Below are 27,239 nucleotides of genomic sequence, written 5' to 3'. Positions count from 1 at the left end.
GGCTTCGGGCCTGCCTCATAAAAAATGTTTAATGAGATCTAAAGCATGCGGTCCGGAAGCGCCAGTGATCCCTTGCACATAGAGATTTCCAGCCATGTACAATGGAAAACGTAAAGAGAATAATTGCCCGTGGCTAACTTAAAACTGTGAAACACGCTAGAGGAAAGGCAAACTCCTGGTCAAAATAGTGACAACTAGGCTGCATTTGCACGGCAGATCTCAATTCTGATTTTGTGACTTTATCCGATTTTTTTAAAGACCTGCTTACATTATCTTTTAATCTGTGCCATTGTTTTTTTTAAAGAAAAGTCCCACATACTTATTAAGTTAAATATAAGCTTTAAAATAACTAAAGGAAGGAAACTATCATTGTTTTGTCCATAGAAAATGTTGTTGCTTATCAAACACATCGTGCATAATAATGATCTCAGAGCTGCATTTGAGTCTGTGTTCCCCCAAACACAATCTCATGGCAATTTGTAACTCTTTGATTTAGTGGCTAATTCGTATGAATTCGTACAATCTTATTCGGACAATTTAACACGATTTGCTCATCCCTCGATGGTTGGGTTTAGGGGCAGGGTTGGGTGCCACGCCTCCTTTTAAAATCATACATCTTTGTATGATTGAACTCAAACAAATTGGTACAAATTAGCTACTAAACTGACAAAAGGTAAAATAGTTACCTTTCCTCATGAGATCAGGCTGGTTCTCCTGATTACAGCAGCTGCTCGTCAGGTCCGGATGAACAACCTAAAGTGGATGTATATGCAAATGATGAGAGCGTGGCCAGTGAGTCTATCAATGTTTGTTTTTTCTTTTAATTGGCCAAAATTTAAATTACAAATGTTACCTCTTTCCAACAGGGACAGCCAGCAACAATCAAGAATGCATGATTATATATGGTGTCATGGCTTCACAATCAAAACATGTGATTATAATTGAAGACAACGGGGCAAAAACATAACATAAGGGTAACAAATTAATAACATTCAAGTCTTTTGTTGAACCTATGAAAATAAATCTAATCACTTTCCCAAAGTATGTGTTAAAATGAGATTTGTCAGCATAAATCATTCCAGTTGCTGAAACACAGAGAAAGTTATGGCCAAATTAAGACTCAAAATCACCCCAGAGTGGATGAGAACATCCCCAACAGCACACAAGGGTTAAATACAATGCTGCCCTGAAGTGCTGCCCATGTACTGTATACAGCAGTGCTTTTTGGAGCAGAGCCTTGGACTCTGTATAAACCCTACAAATGAATAGAGGGTTCAGAAATCAGGCATCTGAGTTAAATCTGCTGTCCTACACTGGCCTCGCGAAGAGCTGTGTTTTAAATCGGTCACATTGTCCTGTTAGATTTCTGAAAAGATCACTCAAAAGATCCACAACACTTCCAACTCATGTTGCTGACATGATACCACAAAACCTTTGTACAGAGCGAACAAGTCAGAGCGCTCGTCCCCTGAATGATACCAGCTTGAACCAAGGATGTGGTTTCCAGAAATGGTTCCAATAATGCGATTGTTTGCGATCGTCGTCTGTTGTGGTTCAAGTACATTCTCTCTTGGAACTGTTTTTTTTCTCATCGTACCCCTCATACGTTTTTAATTGCTTCTTATTTGAAGAGAAGAAGTCCAGGCTCTACTCGACGACTGTGCTGGATATTTTTTCTTCTCGTACATCAGATTGCGAATGTTATAGGGGTTTATGGGATGCATATGTCTTATCTGCGGGCTGAAGGGATGATGGGTCAAGGTTGCTGCGGTAGACCGTAAGCTGGCAGAGATAAGTGAGTTCCGCCTCTTTTCCCAACATTCCTCGCTGATCGTCCTGTGGTCACAATAATCGAACCCTTCAGCAAATTTATAGGGTCTCTGCAATAGCAAAAGCACTGAAGGGCATTAGAGAACAACACCACACAGCTTCTCCTTATCCAGATGCAAACATGGGTATTTATGGGCACCGCTTTGTGTCCTGAGAAAACCTTAGGTTGTTTGCGATTCATTATTCTAGAGGTCACTTATATAATGACCCTGTCCAAATTCCTACACTTCAGTAGTGTTTGCTGGATTACATGCAACTTTTTTGAGTTTGCATGTTCTCTCCGTGTTGGTGGGGTTTCCTCCGGGTGTTCCGGTTTCCTCCACAGTCCAAACACATGCGCTAGGTGAAGTAGGTTAACAAAATTGTGCATAGTGTATGTGAATGTGAGAGTGTATGAGTTTCCCCAGTACTGGGTTGTGATTCAAAGGGCTCCTGCTGAGTAAAATATATGCCAGAATTGTTGGTGGTTCATTCCGCTGGGGCGACCCCTACTAAACAGGAGACTAAGCTAAAGGAAAATTAATCAATTATTGTTTGTCGACAAATATTGTCATTATGAAGCAGAGACCCTTTCAGGACTTTGTCTCTCACATGGTGTATAACAGGGGTTCTCAAACTCCTGCAGATTTTAGCTCCAGCTTACCTCAACACACTTGCAAGGATGTTTCTAGAAAGTTTAGTAAGGGCTTGATTAGCTAGCCCAGGTGTGTCTGATTGGGGTAGGAGCTAAAATCTGCAGGACACTGGACCTCCAGGACCGAGATTGAGAACCCCTGGTGTATAATATGTATATGTTAAATTAAAATGTCTCCAAAGATTAAAATGCAGTATAAATGGAGTTTATTTTTCTTTAAAGAACGAAAAGATTCTGAAAATAGTCACCAGCGATTCTAGTCTTATTTGAATTTTGTCAGCTAGAAAAACATATATATATATATATATATATATATATATTTTTTTTTTTTTTTTTTTTTTTTTTTGCTTAGTTCACCTTTTAGATTTTTCTGAATTTTTACAGTATATTTGTATGTTTGAATAAATTCATGCTGAACAGTAATCATTTTATGAAAGCGATCATTTAAAGTTTATACTGTATTTCAAAAATCAAACTGTGAGAGAGCTATAACTATATCCTTAACTCCATTCATTCATTCATTCATTTATTCATTCATTCAATCATTCATTTATTCATTTTCTTTTCGGCTTAGTCCCTTTATTAATCTGGGGTCAGAATGAACTGCCAACATATCCAGCATATGTTTCATGCAGCGGATGCCTTTCCAGCTGCAACCATTTACTGGGAAACATAGACACACACTTATTCACACACATTCACTTTGGTTAATTTAGCCTACCCAATTCACCTATAGCGCATGTCTTTGGACTTGTGGGGGAAACTGGAGCACCCACGCAAACTCGGGAAGAACTTACTGTGCCACCGTGACGCCCTTATATCCTTAACTATATTCAAAAAGTTTTATTATTATTATTGTATGATTATAGTTTCCTTGTCCAATTTAAATGTTTAATAAAAACATATTAAATATGTAGTTGACACATTTAACCTTTAATATTAATGCACCAGCTATCAGGGTTACCTGTATTGTGTACATTGATAGCAATGTTTGTATTCCCGCTGAATTGCAAGGTTATCCGATAGTGAAATTTGTGTCAATATCTGTCAATTGAGCAAAAGTGCCTTTCAGACAGAGGTTCAGCAGCCTTCAACTTCATTTGTTCTCTTTAAAGATGAAATACTTAGCTAGTGTGTAGCTTACATTTACATTATTTATTTATTTATTTATTTGATTGTTCTGACATTTATTTTTAATGTAAAATTACCTTTAAATGTCCAAATAATTTAATTTTATTTTCACTTATTTTTAAGTCCAAGAAACTACTGTTTTTTGTTTTTGTTTTTTTAACCAAAAATTGGTTACTGAGCAGCAGTAAATAACACTTTAAAATATAAGAAGTTTTCATGTAATTTTTTTAACTTGTAGTGAAATTAATAACTGCATAATAATCGTGATAACCATCAAACCGTGATTATTCCTCATAAGTGTATAACCAAAATCTATGATTGATGCATCCCCAGGCTTGACTTTATATAGAAAGAGCTCATTGAATCTGTTCATATGTGATTTGCCCTTGTTTGGTAACAAATGAATACCTCATAATATACTTCACAAACTCTCTACGTCACCATTTATACATAATCTCCAGCAGGAAAGTGTGCATACTCAGAGTCTGCCTTCTGCTATTCATTTCTGTGCTTTGTAGTTGCTCTCGATAATTTTTTTTCCACCAGTCCTAAATATTTTTAATTCTGTTTATTGTAAAATGAACAGCTGTTTGTAGAAAAAGAAAAAATCAAACCGGCAACATAAATACAGATGAAAAACATGAGGCATGAGTATTTTTTTAGCAATAAATTACATATTAGATGTGTTTTTATCTACTGTTTCTAAATTATTGACATATTTTCACCTGTTTTTCACACTTTCTGCTTGAAGTCAGGTAACAAAAGTATCGACAATTATTCCGGGTATGTATTTGGTTTTCATTTTGAATGAAACAGCTTGAAGTTTTTATGTTTTCCTTTAATGTTGTGCCAAAAACAAGCAGAGAAGACTTGAGATGCGCTTTACTTCATGCTATTGTGTTTTAATTTTGGGATATCATGGCGAGAGGAACATGTGTGCAGCAGATTCGGGGAATGGTGATATCCAGTGACCTCTTGCTACCCTGTAAATGTTTATCGCGTGTTAAATTAAAGATCTGCGGTGAATACAACACACACGAGGTGCTGTGAGTGTAACAAGATGCTACTTGGCTTTTTTTTTGTCTTTGATATTATACCCGTCTCATTCCACTGCTTGGCTTTGCCTTGGACAGATTAGCTTCGTAGGGTAACGGGGGTCTTTTGGGAAATAACTTGAGCTCAGTCCCTGTAGGGCAAGTCAGATCTTTTAGTGGCCTTGTTTCCACAGCCTACAGGCAGCCTTTTTTGAAGGTGCAGAAGTACCAGATAAATGTGGTTAAACAATTAGACAAAAACTTTTTCTGAATAGAACATCAGTAGAGTTCAGACCACAGCTGTAACGATAAAGATGTTGAGAAACGATATCATTAAGATCACTTTCAGAATGATTGTTTTACCGCTATTAAAGGATTAAACACTGACAGTCCGTCAAAATCCATTGAAATATAAAATGTTTGCGCCATTTAAAGCTATACGGATGACATTGTGCAGGGTGTCCGCAAGGTCTTAAAGTTTTTCTTAATTTAAAAACTTAAATTTAGGCCTCACAAAGTCTTAAAATTACTGAAAAAGGGTGTAAATAAAGGTCTTAATTTTGTCCATGTAAAGTTACCCAGTCTGTAAAATCAACAATCCATCTTAAAAACGTTTAACAAACATAAAATTGATTAACTCTATTTACCAAAAAAAGTTTGATTATCTTCCCTACATCCGTACAATATACACTCACCTGCGACTTTATTAAATACACCTGTCCAACTGCTCATTAACGCAAATTTCTAATCAGCCAATCACATGGCAGCAACTCTGCATTTAGGCATGTAGACATGGTCAAGACGATCTGCTGCAGTTCACACTGAGCAACTTTGGGCTCATTAGTACCAATTGAGCATTGTGTCAACGCCACAGTCTACCCGAATATTGTTGCTGACCATGCCCATCCCTTTATGACCACAGTCTACCCATCTTCTAATGGTGACTTCTAGCAGGATAACACACCATGTCGTCAAACATGATCAGTTTACTGTACTCAAATGGCCTCCACAGTCACCAGATCTCAATCCAATAGAGCACCTTTGGGATGTGGTGGAATGGGAGATTGGCATCATGGATCTGCGGCAACTGTTTGATGCTATCATGTCATTATGGACCAAAATCTCTGAGGAATATTTCCAGTAACTTGTTGAATCTACGCCATGAAGGATTAAGGCAGTTCTGAAGGCAAAAGGGTATTGGTTAGGCAACCCTGTACTACTTAGTACTAGGCAACCCTGTACTAGTTAGGTGTACTTAATAAAGTTTCCAGTGAGTGGTGAGTGTATGTATGTTGTGAATAAATAGTTTATTATAGTTTAAAACTTGTCTTTTTAAAAAAGAAAAGTTATGGTAATATATATATATATATATATATATATATATATATATATATATATATATATATATATATATATATATGAATTTTAATACAAAAAAAATAAAAAACAGTGTTCCACTGACCATTACAAAAAATCCTCAGCGTTTTGCCCTGTAAAAGTTCGAAATTGCATTCATAATGTTCTTAAAGTCTTAAATTTGACCTGCAGAAACTCTGTTGTGGAGAAACTCTGCTTGATTTAAATTCCTCTGTTTAAGTAATTATTTACAGATAATTAACGTCTTGAGAACAATTGGTTATACCAGGGGAAAGATTGATAAAATACATGGAAGTTATATAATTATATACAGTCATTATTACATCACTAATACAATGTGATGACTTTTGCACAGTGTGGATGATGTAGTATATTTGTAAAATTGTACATAATTCCATTGGGGTGATTTTGGATAGCTTGAGTGAGTTGGCTTTTATGTTTCCTGAAATGTATACTGCTGATAAACAGGAGCTCATGGTTAAACAATTTCTATGTTTCTAGATTTAAAAATAGCAGTATTTCAATGTGCTATATACAAATATTTAGTTAATATGAAATTGTAGTGCTGCCAACAAATCTGTCACACATATTTTTAACAATGATATTTGATTAAGATGAGCTAATCTTAGCGGCGGGGCGGCACGATGGCTTAGTGGTTAGCACTGTCGCCTCACAACAAATAATATAAAAAAAATAATAACAAATAAGTCTCTAGTTCGAGTCCTGGCTGGGCCATTGGCATTTCTGTGTAGAGTTTGCATGTTCTCCCTGTGTTGGCGTGGGTTTCCTCCTTGTGCTCGGGTTTCCCCCACAGTCCAAACACATGATTATAGGGGAATTGAATTATCTGAATTGGCTGTAGTGTGTGAGTGAGTGTGTATGGGTGTTTCCAAGTACTGGGTTGCGGCTGGAAGGGCATCCTCTCTGTAAAACATTTGCTGGAATAGTTGGCGCTTTATTCTGCTGTGACGGCCCATGATAAATGAGGAACTAAGCCGAAGGAAAATGAATGAATCTTAGTGGTTTGCAATTGTTTGTTGTGAGTGATAACAGAAGGCTTTTGATTCATATTTTGAGCAAAAGATCAGAAGGTTAAACAATAATTACATTTTTCACAGCTTTCTTTGCTTATATTTACCAAGGGTTAGAGATAATATTAGTGGAGGCCACTGTATAACAGTCATCCTAGTCGTGACGTTTGAATAAAGCTGCAAAAAATGGTACAGTTTTTTTACGATGCCCAGGTGACATCAGATCAGAAGCAGCACAGCTGAGACAATATTTTGCGATGGATAACAGAGAATGTTAAGGGAGGCGTGATATTTTGTCAGATCAAAGCGTGTCAGTGATGATTTAACAGTCTGGAGGTGATTGTTATTGACCGACCCACCGAACACCTTCAGCTCAACCCCGTTCATCACTTTCCAGCTAGTTTATTTCCATGACGTCTTACGCTGAGGCTCGTGTTTACCAAAACTCTGGACGTCTGAGTTTAAACTGCTGGAAACAATCTCAGTTTTGCCCATGTGCGAGCATATAAAACTCATTTATTAGTTCAACAGTTTATCATCCTGGTGTCATGTCTTAAATCAGGTGAAGGTTTAGCTAAGGACGGCTGTGATGTTAATAATACAGATATACTGTGATTATCTAGACCTAAGCTCGTTAAATGATTAACAACCGGTCCTGAAGTTGACATGCAGTATAAACAGAACAAATGTGTAATGTGTTCCGTGTGTAATAAACCGTTACGTGTGTAATATATGTGGATCATGTAATAATTACCTCATGAGACAAACATAAAGAGATCATAATACAATTACAAAATACAAAAAGACTCAAATGTAATTTTCTTTTCCTGCCCTATATACATCTCTCCTTTGCCATCATCAGCCACCAAATTACAAAATTATAATGTTTGATTTAATTAAGTAACTGGGCCATTAAAATACCTTAAATGATTTGAGAAGGGTTTATATGCATATACAGTGGCGTGAAAAAGTGTTTGCCCTCTTACTGGTTTCTTTTTTTTGAGCATTTTATTTAGGTTTGTCGCACTTTAATGTTTCAGATCATTAAATTAATTTAAATATTAGTTAAAGATGGCACAAGTAAACACATCATGCAGTTTTTAAATGAAGGTTTCTATCATTAAAGGAAAACATAGCATACAACTGCAAAGCCCTGTGTGAAAAAGTGTTGGTTTGTTCTTTCTAAACCTAATAACAGGTTGGTCCACCCTTAGCAGCAACAACTGCAATCAAGTGTTTTCAGTAACTTGACATGAGTCTGTTACAATGCTGTGAAGGAATTTTGGCCTACTCTTCTTTGCAGAATTATTGTAATTCGGCCACATTGTAGGGCTTTTTAGCATCAATCACCTTTTTAAAGTCATGCAATAGCATCTCAATTACTGTAGATTCAGGTGAGGACTTTGACTCAGCCACACCAAAGTCTTCATTTATATATCTCCAAACAAATACAAATTTTGCCCACTCTTATTTGAAGAATTGTTGTAATTCAGCCACATTGCACAGTTTCTGTTCATGAACCACCATTTTAAAGCCATGGCACAGCATTTTAATTGGATTTGGGTTAGGACCTTGACTAGGCCACACTAAAGTTTTCATTTATTTTTCTCCAAACAAATACAATTTTAGCCCATCTTTTTGAAGAATTGTTATAATTTAGCCATATTGTAGAACACCTTTTTAAAGTCATGCCACAGCATCTTAAATAATTCAGGTCAGGACTTTGACTAGGCCACACCACAGTCTTCATTTATATATCTCCAAACAAATACAAAATTTTGCACTCTTATTTGAAGAATTGTTGTAATTCAGCCACTTTGTACAGTTTTTGTTCATGAACCAACATTTTAAAGTCATGCCACAGCATTTTAATTGGATTTAAGTCAGGACTTTGACTAGGCCACACTAAAGTTTTCATTTGTTTATCTTCAAACAAATACAGTTTTGGCCCACTCTTCTTTGCAGAATTGTTGAAATTCAGCCACATTGGAGAGTTTTTGAGCATGAGCCACCTTTTTAAAATCACGCCACAACATCTCAATAAGATTCAGGTCAGGACTTTTACTAGGCCACACTAAAGTCTTCATTATATATCTCCAAACAAATACAATTTTGGCCCATTCTTCTTTGCAAAATGGTTGTAATTCAGCCACATTGGGTTTTCGAGCATGAAACACCTTTTTAAAGTAATGCCACAACATCTCTATTGGATTCATTTCAGAACTTTGACTAGGCCACACCAAAGTCTACATTTATACATCTTCAAACAAATACATACTATACAATATTTTTGTTTGTTCTAATAGATGGGCCTGTGTATATAATTTCAACTCCTAACAAGGCAAACCACACATTGCTTTTTAACCAATCATTGCTCGCAATCCTTAGCAACATGTGATATCATTTGAGAAGGTGAAACTATATCAGCAAGCACTTCCGGAAGTAAGAATGTAAGCAAAATAGTGGTGGTTTTATCACTTTTAAAAGTCCATGAACCTTTCTTCCTCTGGATAATTTCACCTTTCAGCATCATAACCATCATGTCTTTTTCACATCACTATATTTGAAAGTTGTGTAATAAAGAACTCCTGTGCTCCTGTTGGTCAATGTCACAAATCTGACTAAACCCATTGTGAAAGAATGAATAAACAACAATAAACATGCTTGTTTTTATGTTAAGACATCATAAAAAGTCCCAGATGTAGTGTCAGCTTTCATCTACTGTGACAAGCTGCAGTCATATGAAAAAGTAAACGCCCTATTGAATTCCAGTTTTTCCATGTCAGGCCTTAATATATATATATATATATATATATATATATATATATATATATATATATATAACAGACGAAAGAAACCCATTAAGCAGGGGTGTCCACACTCAATCCTGGAGGTCCAGAAATCTGCAAAGTTTAGTTTCAACCCTAATCAGACACACCTGGGCTAGCTTATCAAGCTCTTACTAAGCTTTCTAGAAACATCCATGCAGGTGTGTTGAGGCAAGTTGGAGCTAAAATCAGCAGGACACCGGCCCTCCTGAACAGAGTGTGGACACCGCTGCCATAAAGGTTTGAAATCACTTCAGAGAGAGTAAATCGTGGGCCAATTTTCATTTTTGGGTGAGCTATCCCTTTAACTGTATACTGTACGCTTTTCTTAAATATTAGTTTAAAGTATTAAAGCAACTCTTGTTGTTGATTGATTTTCCAGATTAACAAACATTGAGATGAAGGTTTTACTGCTTGTTCACATGAACTGCAGTGTCAGCCATCGAAAAGTGTGCTGAGCTTAAAAACAGCATGGTGTAATGAGCTTACTGACACTTCAGGAGATTTAATGCTTATTTTCTTTTTTCTCCTTGAATGTGTCTCCAGGTTGCTTGTCTAACTCACATCGCTGCAAATTACCTCAACGCTGGGATTGAAGCTAGACGATGGGGAACTGCTCACGGGAGCATCGTGCCTTATCAGGTACATACTGTTCAAGTCAGATTTATTAGCCCTCCTGTGAATTTATTTCTCTTTTAAATGTTTCACAAATTATGATTATCAGAGCAAGGACATTTTCACAGTATTTCCTGTAATTTCATAAAGTGTTTTATTTAGGCTAGAATAAAAGCAGTCTTTAATTATTTTTAAACCCATTTTAAGGTCAGAATTATTAGCCCCCTAGATTCTATTGTCTACCAAACAAACCACTGTTATACAATGACTTGCCTAATTAGCCCAATTCACCTAATTAAGCCTTTAAATGTCACTGTAAGCTGAATACTAGTGTCTTGAAGAATATCTAGTCAAATATTATTTACTGTCATCATGGCAAAGATAAAATAATTCAGTTATTGAAAAATGATAATGACTTAATTAAAACGATTATGATTAGAAATATGTTGCAAAAATCTCTCCATTAAACAGAAATTAGGGCACAGGAGGGCTAATAATTCAGGATAATAATTCTGACTGTTCTATATACTAAAACACTATTGACAAACTTGCGAGTTTTCCTTTTTATAAAATTTCTGTCAAATAGCAATCCGGAATAGCAGTTGGGTGAAAGATGAAAAATTGATTAGTTCTTGATAATTTTCTTGCTTTATTTACTTAGATTTTTATGAACTTTTCTTATTAAATGAAACAAAAATTTGTTTAATTTGTTTCAAGTTAGAGTTGGCATTTCTGTGTGGAGTTTGCATGTTCTCTCCGTATTTGCGTGGGTTTCCTCCGGGTGCTCCGGTTTCCCCCATGTGCTATAGGGGAATTGATGGACTAAATTGTCTGTAGAGTTTGTGTGTGAATGTGAGTGTGTATAGGGGTGTTTCCTGGTAATGCGAAAAGAAAATTATTGAATGTTTCAAATGAGATTTAAAGTCTTTGCTTAGCCTAAACATTTTTCAAAAAAGTTATTTTTATTATTGTTAGGTCATTACCACTACTACAACTATTAAATATTATAGCTGTATTACAACTATATTACATATAGTAAATTCAACTTTATTAAAATTAAATTGAATTCGGTTCATTAAATGAGTTCAATTAAACATTTTATATTGTTTGAAAAAAAAAAAAATATATATATATATATATATATATATATATATATATATATATATATATATATATATATATATATATATATATATATATATATATATGCTCATTCTTAGACTCTTATTGTTTATTATAATATTAATTGAAATAAATTAAATGTTAAAATAAATTAAAAGTAAAATCATTTAAATCTTATATTTAATTAAATTTGTTTATTTAAGAAAGATTTTTTTTTATTTTAACTGTTAAATATAATTTGCATTGAATGTAAATCTTGCATACAAATTGAAATGAAAAACAAATAATTACATTAGATAAGTTGTGATTGTTAAATTAAATATAAAATTTATTTTAATTCTTGTTTACAGGCATTACTTTTTCATAATATTTGCACAGCTTATTTAAATAAAAATATTTTAATGCAATATTCAATTAGTAAAAAAAAGACAATTACGATTGCTTTTGGGTTCATAGCCTCAATACTTTTTAAATTACATTAATTAAAATAAATTAAAAATAAAACGATAAAAAATGTATTTAACAAAATAAAATGTAATAAAATATCACATAGTAAAATTAAATGTGTGTGTGTGTGTGTGTGTGTGTGTGTGTGTGTGTGTGTGTGTGTGTGTGTACAATAAAACTGTAAAATATATAATGAAATAATATTAAATATTTCTAATTGAATTAAATTAAATTAAAGCTGAATTAAAATTTTTAACTGAATAAGACTACCGTGAACTCTGCAGGCCTGTTTTACTCTCAGTGCTTTATTGTTAATTCATCATTATATTTATTTGCTCTTATGAGTCAGTACATGCTAATAAACCCCACAATACAGCATTTCCTCTAAATGTTCTGTTTGTTATGATTGTGTGTGTCTGTTCCAGTGTCGTCCAGTTGTGTTTGTTCGCACTCTTCTGCTGTGAATAATGGTGTTTTACAAAGAACTGACCAGAGCACACAAACATTTGCTTGACCGCTGCATACGTTCGACCAGCGCATACAAACATACAAACCTCTGTTTGTTTCTCACAATTATTCACGGGGAGATATTTCTGTGGAGAATTTGATAGATTTTTTTTTGTTGAACTCTGGAATAGATTGTCTAAGTTTTGCCAAATGCCTCTTTATCTACTCTGTGAGAAAAACAAACTCACAATTCACTGTACTGTGTTCATTGAACTGCTTATTTATTCAAGTGATTACAGCTTAATACTGCTAAACTATATTAACCACTCTTCTGCAGAAGTGAATGACTGCGATATATCTAATGTTATGTGCTAAGCGTTTTATCAATGTCTACAGTATCTGCAGTTAAAACCAGTGGATATGGACTCAATATTTTCTCGTATTTATTGCAATAATGATGATTTTAACAGTAATTTTTATTCTTTAAATTTTATTATTAATTTAGAAATAAATGATTGTTTGGTTGTTTGGTGAATGTTTGGTTGATTGATTTATCGTATGGTTGGTTGGTTAATTGATTGGATGATTGGTTGGTTGGTTGGTTGACTGATTGATTGGATGATTGGTTGGTTGGTTGACTGACTAATTGGATGGTTGGTTGGTTGGTTGACTGATTGGATGGTTGGTTGGTTGGTTGGTTGGTTGGTTGGTTGGTTGGTTGGTTGGTTGGTTGACTGATTGGATGGTTGACTGACTGATTGGATGGTTGGTTGGTTGGTTGGTTGGTTGGTTGGTTGGTTGGTTGGTTGACTGACTGATTGGATGGTTGGTTGGTTGGTTGGTTGGTTGACTGGCTGATTGGATGGTTGGTTGGTTGGTTGGTTTGTTGGTTGGATGATTGGTTGGTTGGTTGACTGACTGATTGGATGGTTGGTTGATTGACTGACTGATTGGATGATTGGTTGGTTGGTTGATTAATTGATTGATTGATTGATTGAATGAATCCATGGTTGGTTGATTGTCCGGTTGGTTGGTTGGTTGGTTGGCTGATTAGGTGGTTGGTTGGTTAATTTGGTGGTTAATTGATTTATTGGCTGTTTTGTTTGTTGGTTGGTTGATTGGTTGTTTGATTGGTTGAGTGGTTGATTGATTGGTTGGTTGTCTGGTTGGATGGTTGGTTGGTTAGTTGGTTAAGTGGTTGATTGATTAATTGGTTGTTTTGCTGGTTGGTTGGTTGATTGGGTGGTTGGTTGATTGATTGCATGGTTGGTTGATTGAGTGGTTGATTGGTTGGTTGATTGGTTTGGTGGTTAATTGGTTGGTTGTAGGGCTGCACTATAAATCGTTTTAGTGTCAGTATCGCAATGTGATCATTTGCAGAACTTGCATCGTGACAATATGCAATGTTGAGTTTGGATTATAATTTTGCAATTGTTTTTTGAGGCCTCTGACTGTGGGTTTTAAAAGCATTTAGGCATAAGACATTGTACCATTTGTAACTTTGACAAATGAATAACAATTAATTGTATTTATATGTTTATGAAACAAAGACTATGCAGTATTATATTTATATTTGATTATTTGACAAATACAATTAGTGTATTTTTTGTCTCCTACTCAATTTCCCCAATCTATCTAAAATGATAAATTATTTCCAAATAGTTATTCAACAAATCTATTGAAATTGTATTCCTATCGCAGAATGAAAACTCTCAATGTTTGATTTTTCCAATATTGTGTATCTCTAGTTGGTTGGTTGATTGGTGGGGTGGTTTGACGGTTTAGTTGTCAGGTCGGTCGGTTGGTTGGTTGGTTGATTGGATGATTGACTAATTGTTTGGTTGATTGCTTTAATTATCAGTAAAAAAGCAGGGATTTTGGTGTTCAATTACACTTTTTTTGTATGAATTTCAAAGTTGATTCAAAGACATTAGACTTTTTTAAAAACATTTATCTAACTCAGTTGTGCCCTTAAGATTTGTATTTGCATTTTCAAATTGTATGCACATCTTGTTTTTTTTATATAAACATTTGTAATTGTGATCCAAAAATATGTATAAAAATTGGTGGATGGAAACATCTATATTGTTTCGTTTCTAAAATTAAAAAAAAAAGTTTGTAAAAGTTTCAAAAGACGATTAGCAAATCACATATTTCATATGTTGTTAAAAAAACTTACTGTACGTCTTAATGACCACAGTCTGTGTAAGCAAATGAAAATATAATGTTCACATTCTTGGTTGTCAGTAAAGTGGATTATTTTGAATTATTGCTCCCCGTACATGATGATGAGCAAGTGGTATCATTTATCAGATTTTTCCACCGCTTCTGTTCTTAGTTTAATAAAAACATGTCCTCAGAAATATGGTTAAAATCAAATATTCTTAGAATGTTCACACATTAATCGCACGCATACACACACACACACACACACACACACACACACACACACACACACACACACACACAGGCTGTACATATACATGTGCAAGTGGACCAACATTTTAGAAGTGAGCTATAAGACGCAAGTTATTTCCCTTCATGCTGAGAGGCAGTGTGACTCTGATTACATTTTGGTTAAAGTTTAAGTTTTGAGCTGGACATTATTATTTTATCCACAAATCAGTTTTTGTAAGATTATACAAATATGCGCAACATGACAGGAATAACATTAACTTTATAAACATGATCCAAAGTTATTTGAATAGCTGAAACATCAACGTTATCATAACACGAATGAAGTATATTACATAATACCGAAGATCATATTAAAATATGTTATATTTGCATTGCGCCTGCACAGTGGCTCAGTGGTTAGCACTGTCACCTCACAGCTAAGAAGGTCTTTGGTTCGAGTTCCAGCTTGGCCAGTTGGCATTTCTGTGTGGAGTTTGCATGTTCTCCCCGTGTTGGTGTGGGTTTCGTCTGGGTGCTCCGGTTTCCCCCAAATTCCAAAGACATGCGCTATTTTTGTTTGATGAATGGTGACAAAAATCGTAATGATCTTAAGCTTTTAAAAGGTAGTTTGAATAGTCTAAATGTATATTAAAGTAATTCGTCATTCACAGTTTATTTGTTAACATTTCAGTGTTAACATTAGCTCTGATTATTGAAGCAAGTCGTGTAGTTTGTCAAAGCACGCTAGTCTTATTTTATTTATTTGCTTCTTTTTAATCACGCTGACATGTGGCGTCTATACAGCACAGTCACGGCAATAAAACCACCACAACATCAACCAATCAAACAGTGACCCCACAGAATCGCAAGTCCTGCGGTCACAATATTAAAGAAGAAAAATCAGTGGGTCACGACAGTTTACTCATTGGTTAAGACCAAAACGATTCGTCTGGTGTCATTCACAACAATTCATTTATTTTCACTTAAGTTTAATGAGCTGCGTCCTTTCATGTTCTGACGGCTCTCGCGGGATAAACACTGAAACCCGCCACCCAGCAGACGTTCATGGCGCTTCGTATAGAAACAGGAAAACTGAAGAGCGCTTCTGCATTAGTTTCAAGGGTTTCTGGCCGGCAGATGTTCACAGTGTGACGTGCAATGTCCTCCGTTTGATTTTTCTCACTTTTATTGACGCGGTGGAACGTCTTGGGTGTAGTTTTGTCCGCAGCGGGACACTAAGAACAGAAGCCGCTTCTCAGAAAGTCCTTAAGGCACTGCTGTTCAGAAAAGTGCATTCATCCTACCAGCTGGACTCACTGTTTGACAGGCCATGTCTTAGTTCTCAAAGAGGCCTTTTTGGTTATTACCTGTCATGTCGTGTGTAAAAATCCCTATGTAATGCCCCTAAATTAGCAGTTTTCTGTATTTTGTGATTCACTTTGTTAAACTGTAGTTGAGTTGAATTTTTAATGTCAAAAGTCGACAGAGCAAAGATCAAGGTCCCATAATGCAAAAAAACACCCTTAAAGGTTCAAGAAACCCTCAATACTTTGAGATTTTAACAGATTTGTGTGTGTTGAGCATCAGTTAAGACAACGTTAGCACACGTCAGCTTTAATTGTGGGGAAAACTGGATAATCTTGAGTTTTTGTCAGCTACTTTCATCTTTCTGGTTTAAAATAATTTTTGGGGCAGGATTGAATCAATGACGTAAAGCAAATCTGCAAGTGATGTGATGGCGTGTCAGTTTCTCTGAGTTTCCTTATCCTTGTTTCTCTGAGTTTCCTTATACTTAACTTAAATTCCAGTTTCCTTATCCTATGAGAAGAGTCTACTTCTTAATAATTTATGAGAGTACATGGTTTCTGAAGGCAAGGCAGATCTGCCAAGCTGTGAGACCCAATGACTGGGTAAAACTGCGTCCATGGACAGTATTTAGCCATTTATGAAGGGTCAAATGTGTTTGTTTTCATGATTCACAGGGTTTGTTGCATGTTTCCCCCCCCCAATGCTGTCTGGGCCGATACAGCAAAGCTTCTTTATTTTGTGCAGCAAGCATTTTTGTCGGGAGAGCTGTATGAGATATAGAGAATGGCGGACATTGTAAGTAAAGCGCTTATGAAGCATTTTTGGGAAAAAAATCAGAGGTAGATTTGATCTGAAAGAGGGGGGTTTTATGACCCTTTAAGGTGTTTGTGTGTTTATAAAGATTTTCTGAAAAAATTACTGTCACAGTTTACTTTAAGTAAATCCTAAGATAAGTTTTTATCTGAACGTTTAATAATAAAAAGTTATATAAAACCTTGCACCTCCCACATCCTTTATTTAGCTGCAATGACTTCTGGGACTTCTAGAGTGAGTACTGCACTTAAATCATCATCAATGCGTCCTCAATATCAGGAATACTTCAGGGTTCTGTCACGCATACTCTGTTCTTGTGGTCTTGAGCTTTGGGACTTAACTTTGGCTGTTAACAATGATGTTACACAAGGATGCAAGATCGGTTAAGAATGCATATTAGGAAACAGCCTGTATACCTGGACGGGGCCTGTACACACTTTGCGTAAGAGACAGATGTGAACTCATTGGAGTCCATCAGAACCTTTTAACAGTATCAGAAATAATTTCCAAAAGCTGTAACTGGGGTGGTATCTTTTTAAAGAGTAAACTTTTGTACTTGTAAGGTACCAATATGAAAACTATAGATGCAATATAGATACTTATTTTTGAGATTATTATTTTTGTTAGTTCATTGTTTTGTCTATCTTCAGGCATTTTTGTAGAACAGTTCAAGAAAAGTAGTTTGCAGAGGTGCGTGTGTGGCGAAATGCATCATTTGCAATCAACCATGCTCTCACTTGTTTTAATTACCTTGTCACTTTCAAAAGAACTCTTAATTGCTCCCATATTGGTGTTGCAGTGCTGAATGTTTGCAGTTGTAGTGTTGTGCATCAAGGCCTCTGCACGCTTTCAACTACAGATGGATTTGTAGCACTGGGTGACTGTCTGTCAGGGAATGACTGGACTCTTACGAACCAGGCAATAAAGATCACATTGTTAAATAGATCTGAAGGGAATGTGTACATTATCGACACGATATGGAAAATTGGTGTAATGCCTGTTTTTGGTTATTCAGTGAATGCACAATTTACAAGTGAAGAAATGAGAATATAATAATAGTTTTGTGCAATATCTCTAAAAATGTACAGTTGAACTCAAAATTATTAGCTCACTGGTAAATTTTTTTCAAATGTCTCCCAAATAATGTTTAACAGCAAGAAATTTTTCACAGTATTTCTTATATATTTTTTTTCTTTTGGAGAAACTCTTATTTGTTTTATGTCGGCTAGAATAAAAGCAGATTTTAACATTTTTGTAACCATTTTGAGGTCAATATTATTAGCCCCTTTAAGCTTTATTTATTTTCAGTTCAATATTTTTCAATTTCCCAAAATACCCTAGTTAAGCCTTTAGATATCACTGTAAGCTGAACACTAGTAATTTTAAATATATGTAGTAAAATATTATGTTTCCATCATCATGGCAAAGATAAAACAAATTAGTTATTAAAACTATTATAAATGTGTGGAAAAAATCTTTCCATTAAACAAAAACTGGTGAATAAAAATATTCAATGGGGCGAATAATCCTGTCTTCAACTGTATCTGTTATTTCTCTTGTTTTTTTATGTTTTCATCATCATCTTTATATTTTACTAAATATTACTCAGTTTTATGTACAGCACTTTGGTCACTCTTGTGCCTTTTTGTAAATGTGCTTCATAAATAAATTAACTTTTATTATTTAACAGTCTTTGGGGAATAAATTGGCACAAGCCCTAACATTGAACACATTTACATGGACACCAATAATCTTATTTTAATACAATTAACACAATACCCATGGTAGTTTAAGAGTCTACTATGTAAACAGCGATTTTTTGATTACCTCAATCTGATTTAGGTCATAATATTAAACAGAAACGGAATGAAGACACGTGGAATATGCTGATCTTAGTGGCATTATTGAAGTGCAGTACAGACATGCAAACACTGCAATTAAACATACTGTCATATAAGACTTTTGCCAAGTTTTACTACTGAATATTTCACTCACACACCGCGCTATACTCTGCACCTAATGAGTCAGTGAAGGACCACAGACTCCTGCATTGAGAAATGCGGAGGTTTTTTTCCCCCATACGGCGTGCTGTATCAAACTCCATTAAAACAACACTCTTCCAGCAGTTTATACTCGCATGCAATATCTCGTTTGTCATGGGGGCATGCATGAAATGTTCCTGAATGAAAGTGACAGCACCAAACTGAAGTTAAAGTCAACAAATAAAAAAATGAGCACCTGAAATAACATTAAACTTTGGAGGAAATGTGGATATCGCAGTGGCGCAATGACGTTAATCGAATTATGTGCTATAACATGTAGAACAGGATTATGAAAGGAACACCCAAAATACCACCCATGTATACACCCTTATCATATATTGTCCTATTCAGATTAAGACAAATAATTTGATTACTGATGTCCATGTAAACGTAGTCATTGTGTCTACTCTGAATTCAAGCGGAGCGACACTTAACGGCAAAACAACAACTTTATAATGACTGTACTGGATATGATTCCTCAACAGTGATTTCTTTATTTATTTCTGACATACTCCAAGGACTTGCGCCACTTCTTACGTGAAGGAGAGATTGATTTTGGTTTTGTTGTGTCTTGCGTGGACTGTTATTATTATTAGCTGATTTAAGCAAGAGAGAGACATCGGTTATGTCTGGTAATGGCGTGGTGTAAGATAAGATTATTTCAGACACATGAAGGAGTCTGGCATTGGAGCTTCACAACATTGGAAAAGATATCATGAAAAAAAGCCACGTTTCTCCTAATTTAGCAGTGGCTCAGACTTTGATAATGACCCAAATAACATCTTCTTAAAATACACTGAAAATTAAAAATGCTGGCTTCCATACAATAGATTTGTTTGGGGAAAATATGAAGTAATTAAGTTATTTTTTTTAGTTTTTAGAAATGCAAGTGGATTGAAGATAAAACAATTTTTACAGACTTTTCTATATATCATTTCTTATATTATTTCAAACTACCAAAATGTCAATAAAAGTCACTTTGTTAAACTGTAGAGTTGAGTTCTCAACATCAAAAGTGGACAGAGCAGAGATCAACATCCCATAATGCAACTCACCACAGCAAATAAAAACAAAACACTTGTGAATCACAAAATACAGAAACAGTTAATTAACAGATCTTTTTTACAGTATACTTGTGAAAGTCTCTGACACGTTTATGCTCATGACGTCAAACCCTCAACCCCTGGGCTGTTCGCTCTGGATGCCGGATGTCCTGAGTGGTTGTGAATGAAGCCGAGGTGTTTCTCAGTGTTTGCTTACTGACCCATACCAAAGTGTGCTTATTAAAACTGTAAGCCTAATCACTAACGGCACAAACTGCTTCGTTTCAGGTAACATTGGTGTCTGTAAAATACATGTGTGGGAAAAGTAAAGGCCCAAATAATCCCGTGAAGTCATTTGTTTTTACTTAGGAGCAGAAAGTCATTTGAAAAAGCTTAGTTAGCAAAACATCCCAACCATTTAAATGGAAATATTTAATCCTAGACCACAAAACCAGCATTATGTTATATTTGTATTTATTATATATAGGTATATTATAGCAACAGTCAAAAATACGTTGTATGGGTTAAAGTTAAAGATTTTTATTTGATGACACAAACTATTATAATATTAAACGAAGAATGTATTTCATTATGGGCGGCAAGTGGGTATTGTTGTGGCCTCACAGCTAGAAGGTCACTAGTTTGAACCCCGGCTGGGTCTGTTGGCATTTCTGTAGAGTTTGCACGTGTTGGTGTGGGTTTCCTCCGGGTGCTCCGGTTTCCCCCACAGTCCAAACACATGCACTATAGGGGAACTGAATAAACAAACTTGTCCGTAGTGTATGTCCTGGTCATCCAGGTTGGGGGTTAAGCGTTGGGCTAACAACCAACCTTTTAAAAATTAGATGTTATGAAACCAACATGGTGTGGCTAATTATTAACTTCAATATAAATGGCCCTGGGAGTAAGTATGTAAGTAAGTGTCTGTGGTACTTTACTGAATTGGTAGGTGCTGAGAATAGTGTCAAACAGCCATGTGTGTATGACTAATTCTGTCTCGTATAGTATGATAACGGTGTTTAAATGTACTGCACTTCAACAATGCAAGTAAAATAGGAATACTCCACGTTTTAAATCGATTGACATGTTAAATATTAGCATATCTAAAGTGCTTTTGCATTGTATGGTCATAAACATGATCCATTTGTGTTGTGGCAATTGTAGCAGCCTCTGCTTGAAAATGAATAACTTTGTTGAACTTTGGAAAAACAATGTGTCCAGCTGAGGCCAGCCTGGGTTGCCAGGTTAATCCTGCCTCCAGTCTTCAATGCTAATTTGACCCTCACGCTCCATCATGCTAACATCACAACTCACAAGGCAACTTTTCACCTCTTCATGATTTAATCTCGCAAGATCTTGTAACACGACATCTCGTCACACCGCTAATTTCGACGTTTGCCGTTTTGGACTTTAACAACAGGTTTTACTAAGCAGCGAACGTAGTTAAACTTAAAAACGACTCTGATATGAGAATGAAGTCACATCCAGTAGTCAGGTGAGATTTGTTCACGGACTTCACCAGTTTTAACATCTTGATGATTCTGTGGGTCTCGTCTATCAAATCTGAGCTTTATATTGTATTCTCTATTGGATTCGAGTCAGGTGATTGTCTGGGCCATGCTACTGCTTGATTTTCTTCCTCTGAAAGCATTTGAGAGTCTCCTTGGCTGTGTTTTGGATCACTGTCTTGCTGAAATGTCCACCCTGGTTTGATCTTCATTCTCCTTCTAATGTAGATGTTGGACTGAAACAGCTGATAGTTACACTGGGGAAGGGCAGAGGCTTGCTGAAGAACTACTGACAGATTTTAACTGCTGTCTGGGCTTTCACTGCCTTTCTACACCTTCCTCTCTTCATGTGTTCAATACCTTTTCCCTGTGTCATTTCATTTTATTACACAGAACTTTATTTGTAAAAGAATTAGTTTTGTTTCCTTTGCATACATGGATTTCTTTGGTTGTTACCAACATCCACTGAAAGTCAGCAGCATCTTTAGAAGTATGTTTTCTGAGAAAAATTGTGACGTTCAATACCGATTTCCACCCTTGTATATCCATATCTAGACTTGTGAGATGTTTTTGGCGTCACTCGTACAATTAAATGCATTTATACTAATGAATGAAGAACATCAGATGTGTAAGTTAGAGTGAATGAAGCGATGCTAATGTTCTCTTTACATTTGATGTGAACCCCAGCATCAGTGATTTGGGTCAGTTCAGATCCTTCACTCTACACATCACACCAGTCACACACTCATTTTCCTCATTCACCCTCGACAGACCCGCTGTCCCACCGCTGCCTTTCAGTGGCATCTGTTTCATTCAGGATATTGAGTTTCACCCCAGCAAACCTGGTACCTCCGAGTCTAGGCTTCATGCCAAATCTCATTAGTACCTCAAGAGCGCTATCAGGCAGAAACGCTTATTAAGTGCAGATTTGTTTCTGCGCCGGCTCATCTGGTGACACTAGTCCTCGCTGACCCTCATGAGCCACACTCTTTACCTCACATGACTTATCAACTCACTCCAAGGGTAAATGAAAGTATGCTGCGAGGTCAGAGCCAGTCCCATCTGGAGATACTGTGAGGTTAATGCGCACAGATGGAATAAAGGCAATGCATTCAAATCTGCTTATGGACACACTTTGCCTATATATATGGCTGGATTAAGACTTGATGTTGACATGTTGTATGGTTTTAGTGTATCTTGAAGGAAGACGTGACCTTTCACACCATTTCTGAGGCAAAGCAAATAGTTTTTTGTAGTCATAAGTCATAAAAAGGGTCGTATCGGAGCTGTGAAGGATAGCATTAGTGTTTTTGCCATACAAAAACAAGAAAATGCATCACTATGAAGGTCTGATCCCGTTATCTCCGGTGTTCTCTTTAATATGATTTGTGTATGAGTGTGTATGAGTGTGTGTTTGTTGGTTTCTTGGACGGTTCTTTGTTACCTGGACCTCATTATTTCCCAGAAGAAGGGCCCTTAAGCTGAAGGGGTTTGACACAGTTACAGCAGAGACTCCTGTAATTCCCTCTGACGGCACGAGTCACAGTTTAGCTCTACTTGGATGTTTTGTTTTGCGATTGAACAAAACCTTGAGAAAACAAAGGAGGAATTTTAACATTTGCCATTTTAAATTCTGTGGATATGGGTTGTCTGTTTTATAGTCTGTTCATTTGGGTAAATAAACTGCTGAAACCCAGTATAATGTTATTTTATATACACTCTTAGAAAAATCAGGTGCGCAGGCTGTCTGTAAGGCTGTACTATTTTAAAAGGTACATGCTTTTACCTAAAGGGTCCAGATTGATTCCTTAGAGGTTGTACTATTATACTGTAAGGTATCAATATTGCCTCTATGCTGTCTACCCTAATAAAAATGCATATTCTAATCTTTCAATTTTGGCCTTCGTTCCACACAGAGATGGCATTTTAAGGCAACAGAAATGTACATGTTAAATAACGCTCTGTAAATTCAAAGGTTCTGTTCTGATTTGTGTCAGTGTGGATTGAGGCTTTCAAAAATGATGTGTTTATAGTCGTTGATCAGTTCAGCTTAAATGGTGGATGACACTTTACTGCAGTTGTTCCGGATGCTCTCTGTTTTGACAGCATTGCTAAAGCTTAATGTCAGGTTGTTATTTTTTCAAATTCCCTTTCTTCAAAGGACACTGAAGATTTACTCAAAGCTGTTGTTTTGGCTATATTCTCTCTCACATTTGCAACTTTATAACCCTGTGTTATTTGATGTATGCGGTATATAAACTATATTGCTAATGTTATGTTTTATGAGCTGCACATTTGAAAGTAAATGTGTGTGTTAGCGCAGGGTTTTGGGGGTATAAAAAGATCCATGTCTGTGTTAGCGGTAGTTGTGTTGGAGAGAATAAAGTGTGTTAGAAATAAGAAGAACTGTTGTAGAGTTTTTACTAGACATTGGTTGAAAGAAGCGGTGGGGTAAGCTGTTAGCGCTAATTGTTTATCTTTAACAGTAGGACTGGCAGTAAGTAGCTTGAAAGCTAGTACAGCATCTGGAAGCTCCATTTTAAACTTACTTGCGTATCCTGTTGTATCGACGTTCGAAGTCAACAATGTAGTCCACCGTAGAAACACCACTTCTTCTTGTGATCTGATCAAAGTCTGTGTGTGTAGGCTTCGTACTGTCGATCTTTTTCTTCTTTTTAAAAACAGAGTCCAATTTTTCTGTTAGTGTTTGCATATCAATGTCAGCATTCAAATCATGCGCTGGTATTTCCAGTGTGCTGTTTCTTGCTCTGCCTGTTTGTTATGAGGTAACTGCTAAAGCTTTTTTCTTTTTGTCCAGGTCTGTGACGTGTCTCTATGTTTCAATCTCATTTTTCCAACTTTCATAAGCTGTTTTCTCATCAAACAATGGCAATTTTTGTAATTCCCAGTAGCAGTCATCCTCTGCTACCAATGTTAAGTTAAATCACTACAGCTAAAAGTTTTGACGTCATTGAATTCAGGTGTTCCAATCACTTTCACAGCCACAGGTGAATAAAATCAAGCACCTCAGCATGCAGATGCTTCTACAAACATTTATGGAAGCACTCAGCAGCTCAGGGAATTCAAGCATGGTACCACGAGCCACCTGTGCTCCATTCAAAACTCCTCTTTCCTCACTACTAAATAGTCCACGGTCATATGTTAACAGTGTTTTAACAACGTTGAAGCAATTGAGAGCAACAGCAACTTAGCCACCGAGTGGTAGGCCATGTAAAAACCACAGAGCGGGGTCAACGCATGCTGAGGTGCACAGTAAGAAGTCACCAACCTTCTGCAGAGTCAAAATGCAGACCTCCAAACTTCATGTGGCCTTCAGATTAGCTCAAATACAGTGTGTAGAGAGCTTCAGGAATGCATTTCCGTGGCCTTACATTACCAAAAGCATGGGGTGCTGTGATGGAGGGGGAATTATGTTCTGGGGTTGTTCTTCATGATTAAGCATGGCTCCTTTAGTTCCATTAAAATTAACTTTTTAGTGCTTCAGCAAACTGCACAAAGACATTCTGGACAATTTCAAGCTCCCAACCCTCTGGAAACAGTTGTGGGGAAAACCCTTCCTGCCACCGACTGACATAAAGACATGAATGAGGGGTTTGGGTAGGAGGAATTGGGCTGGCCTGCACAGAGGCCTGACCTCAACCCGACTGAACACCTTTGATGAATTGTAGCGCAAACTGTATACCATGCCTTCTCATCCAACATCTGCCTGAACTCACACATATGTTAATAAGAATAGTGAAAAATCCCCACAAACACAGCCCTTAACCTTTCCAGAAGAGTTAAATCTGTTATAATAGCAAATGCAGAGGCGAATTAAATCTGGCATCTAAAACTTCAATAAAGTTTCATGTTGTTCATAAATCTTAAGGTTTTCTTATAGAATGCATTATACATATAATTTTAGGAATCTTAAAGCAGCATTTTACCCTGAATATATCATATTTTCATGCAAAAATGCTCTAAATGATGGAAAAAATTGTAAGAAATGTTGTCAATGATTTAGAGAAAAACAAAAACACTATAAATAGTAGTTTAAATTGTACTTCTCTTCATTTTTTCCGCTGCTGTATATACAAGTGAAGTCTGAATTATTAGCCTTCCTGAATTATTATCCCTGCTGTATATTTATTCACCAATTTCTGTTAAACTGAGAGATTTTATTTCAACACATTTATTATCATAATAGTTTCAATATCTTATTTCTAAGAACTGATTTCTTTTATCTTTGCCATGATGACAGTACATAATATTTGACTAGATATTTTTTAAGACGCTAGTATTCAGCTTAAAGTGACATTTAAAGGCCTAACTAGGTTAATTAGGTTAAAGTTAGGGTTATTAGTGAAGTCATTGTATTACAGTGGTTTGTTATATAGACAATCAAAAGCTTATATTGCTTAAAGGGGCTGATAATATTGACTTTTTTTTTAAAAAAGAAATAACTGCTTTTATTCTAGCCACAATAAAGCAAATCAGACTTTCTTCAAAAAATATATATTAGGAAATACTGTGTAGAAAATCCTTGCTCTGTTAAACATCATTTGGGAAATATTAAATAAAAGAAACACACTTTGATTTCAACTGTATGAATGATGTATTTGAAGCAGCATCATTATACCATTGCACCTTAAAAAGTCTTTATTCTGCTGTCTAGATTTGCTGTAATCCGTCATGTGCACTGACAGCTGTGCGTGTGCTCTGCCTGAGCTAGAGAGCGAGCAGTGGTTGGGTTCTGAGTTAGTGTGCTGGTTAACCAGGACTCAGATCTGCTGTTCTGTTGACTATGGGAACGAATGATTTAGGCTTGTCGGACCGAGGAGTTCTCTGAAGTCCAGGAACTTTCAGTGACTCTCACAAGGGAATATTGAAAGACTAACATAAGACAAAGATGTAACTTGTGCACAGTGACCCAGAAAACACTAGCAGCAATACACAGCAATCCAGGGGTTTTCTAGGATGCTTAGAAGTTAATTGAAATGTTTAGCAAAGAAATAAAAAATAAACTAAAAATCTACAGTTGAAGTCAGAATTATTAGCCCCCTTGAATTATTAGCCCCTCTTTTATTTTTTTTCTTCCTAACTTCTGTTTAACGGAGAGAAGATTTTTTTGAACACATTTCTAAACATAATAGTTTTAATAAGTCATCTCTAATAACTGATTTATTTTCTCTTTGCCATGATGACAGTAAATAATATTTGACTAGATATTTTCCTAGACGCTTCTACACAGCTTGAAGTGACATTTAAAGGCTTAATTAGATTAACTAGGCAGGCTATTAGTACAAACAGTGCAGCATTAGTAAAAAAAAAAAAAAAAAAACATCTAAGAATTCTAAAATATGTGAAAATGTTATTTTATATATATATATATATAAAATACGTATATCAATATATATAATTTACGTTGCGTGGGTGTTGAGATCCCGATCTTTTAATGATTAATTGTGTAGCTTACACTGAATGCATTAATGCAGGCTAAACAAGCAGTGACAGAAAACACCTTTAATTACGTAAGAAACTCCCCACATCCCGAATAACCCACCACAACTTCTTCCATCATCATTATATTTTACACGAGAGCCGATCTCTTTGTGATCGTTACAAATTTCAG

General features: G+C 35.9%; 1 protein-coding gene and 1 long non-coding RNA gene across 12 annotated transcripts in view; one reads left to right on the top strand and one right to left on the bottom strand.

Moving 5' to 3' along the window:
• Positions 1–24,395, bottom strand: part of LOC141380807 (uncharacterized) — a 37,874-nt gene extending 13,479 nt beyond the window's left edge. Inside the window, exons 1-2 of the long non-coding RNA XR_015524698.1 lie at positions 24,157–24,395; positions 687–753 (exon numbers count right to left, since the gene is read on the bottom strand). This is a non-coding gene — a long non-coding RNA (uncharacterized LOC141380807). The remainder of the gene's footprint in view (positions 1–686; positions 754–24,156) is intronic.
• The window catches only part of sugct (succinyl-CoA:glutarate-CoA transferase), a 304,284-nt gene that overhangs the window by 60,762 nt on the left and 216,283 nt on the right, over positions 1–27,239 (top strand). For all 11 annotated transcript variants that reach the window (XR_015524573.1, XR_015524571.1, XR_015524572.1 and 8 more), the window contains 1 exon segment: positions 10,412–10,507. Coding sequence is in view for 6 of the 11 variants with exons in the window: in XM_087308852.1 (XP_087164978.1) it covers positions 10,412–10,507 (96 nt within the window). In the remaining 5 variants the exon portion in view is untranslated.

This window comes from Danio rerio, chromosome 24 (assembly GCF_052040795.2).
Source record: "Danio rerio strain M-AB ecotype USA chromosome 24, GRCz13ab, whole genome shotgun sequence".
Lineage (NCBI taxonomy): Eukaryota > Metazoa > Chordata > Actinopteri > Cypriniformes > Danionidae > Danio > Danio rerio.
The sequence above is the reverse complement of the archived record's forward strand: the minus strand, read 5'-3'. Positions and strand labels throughout refer to the sequence as shown.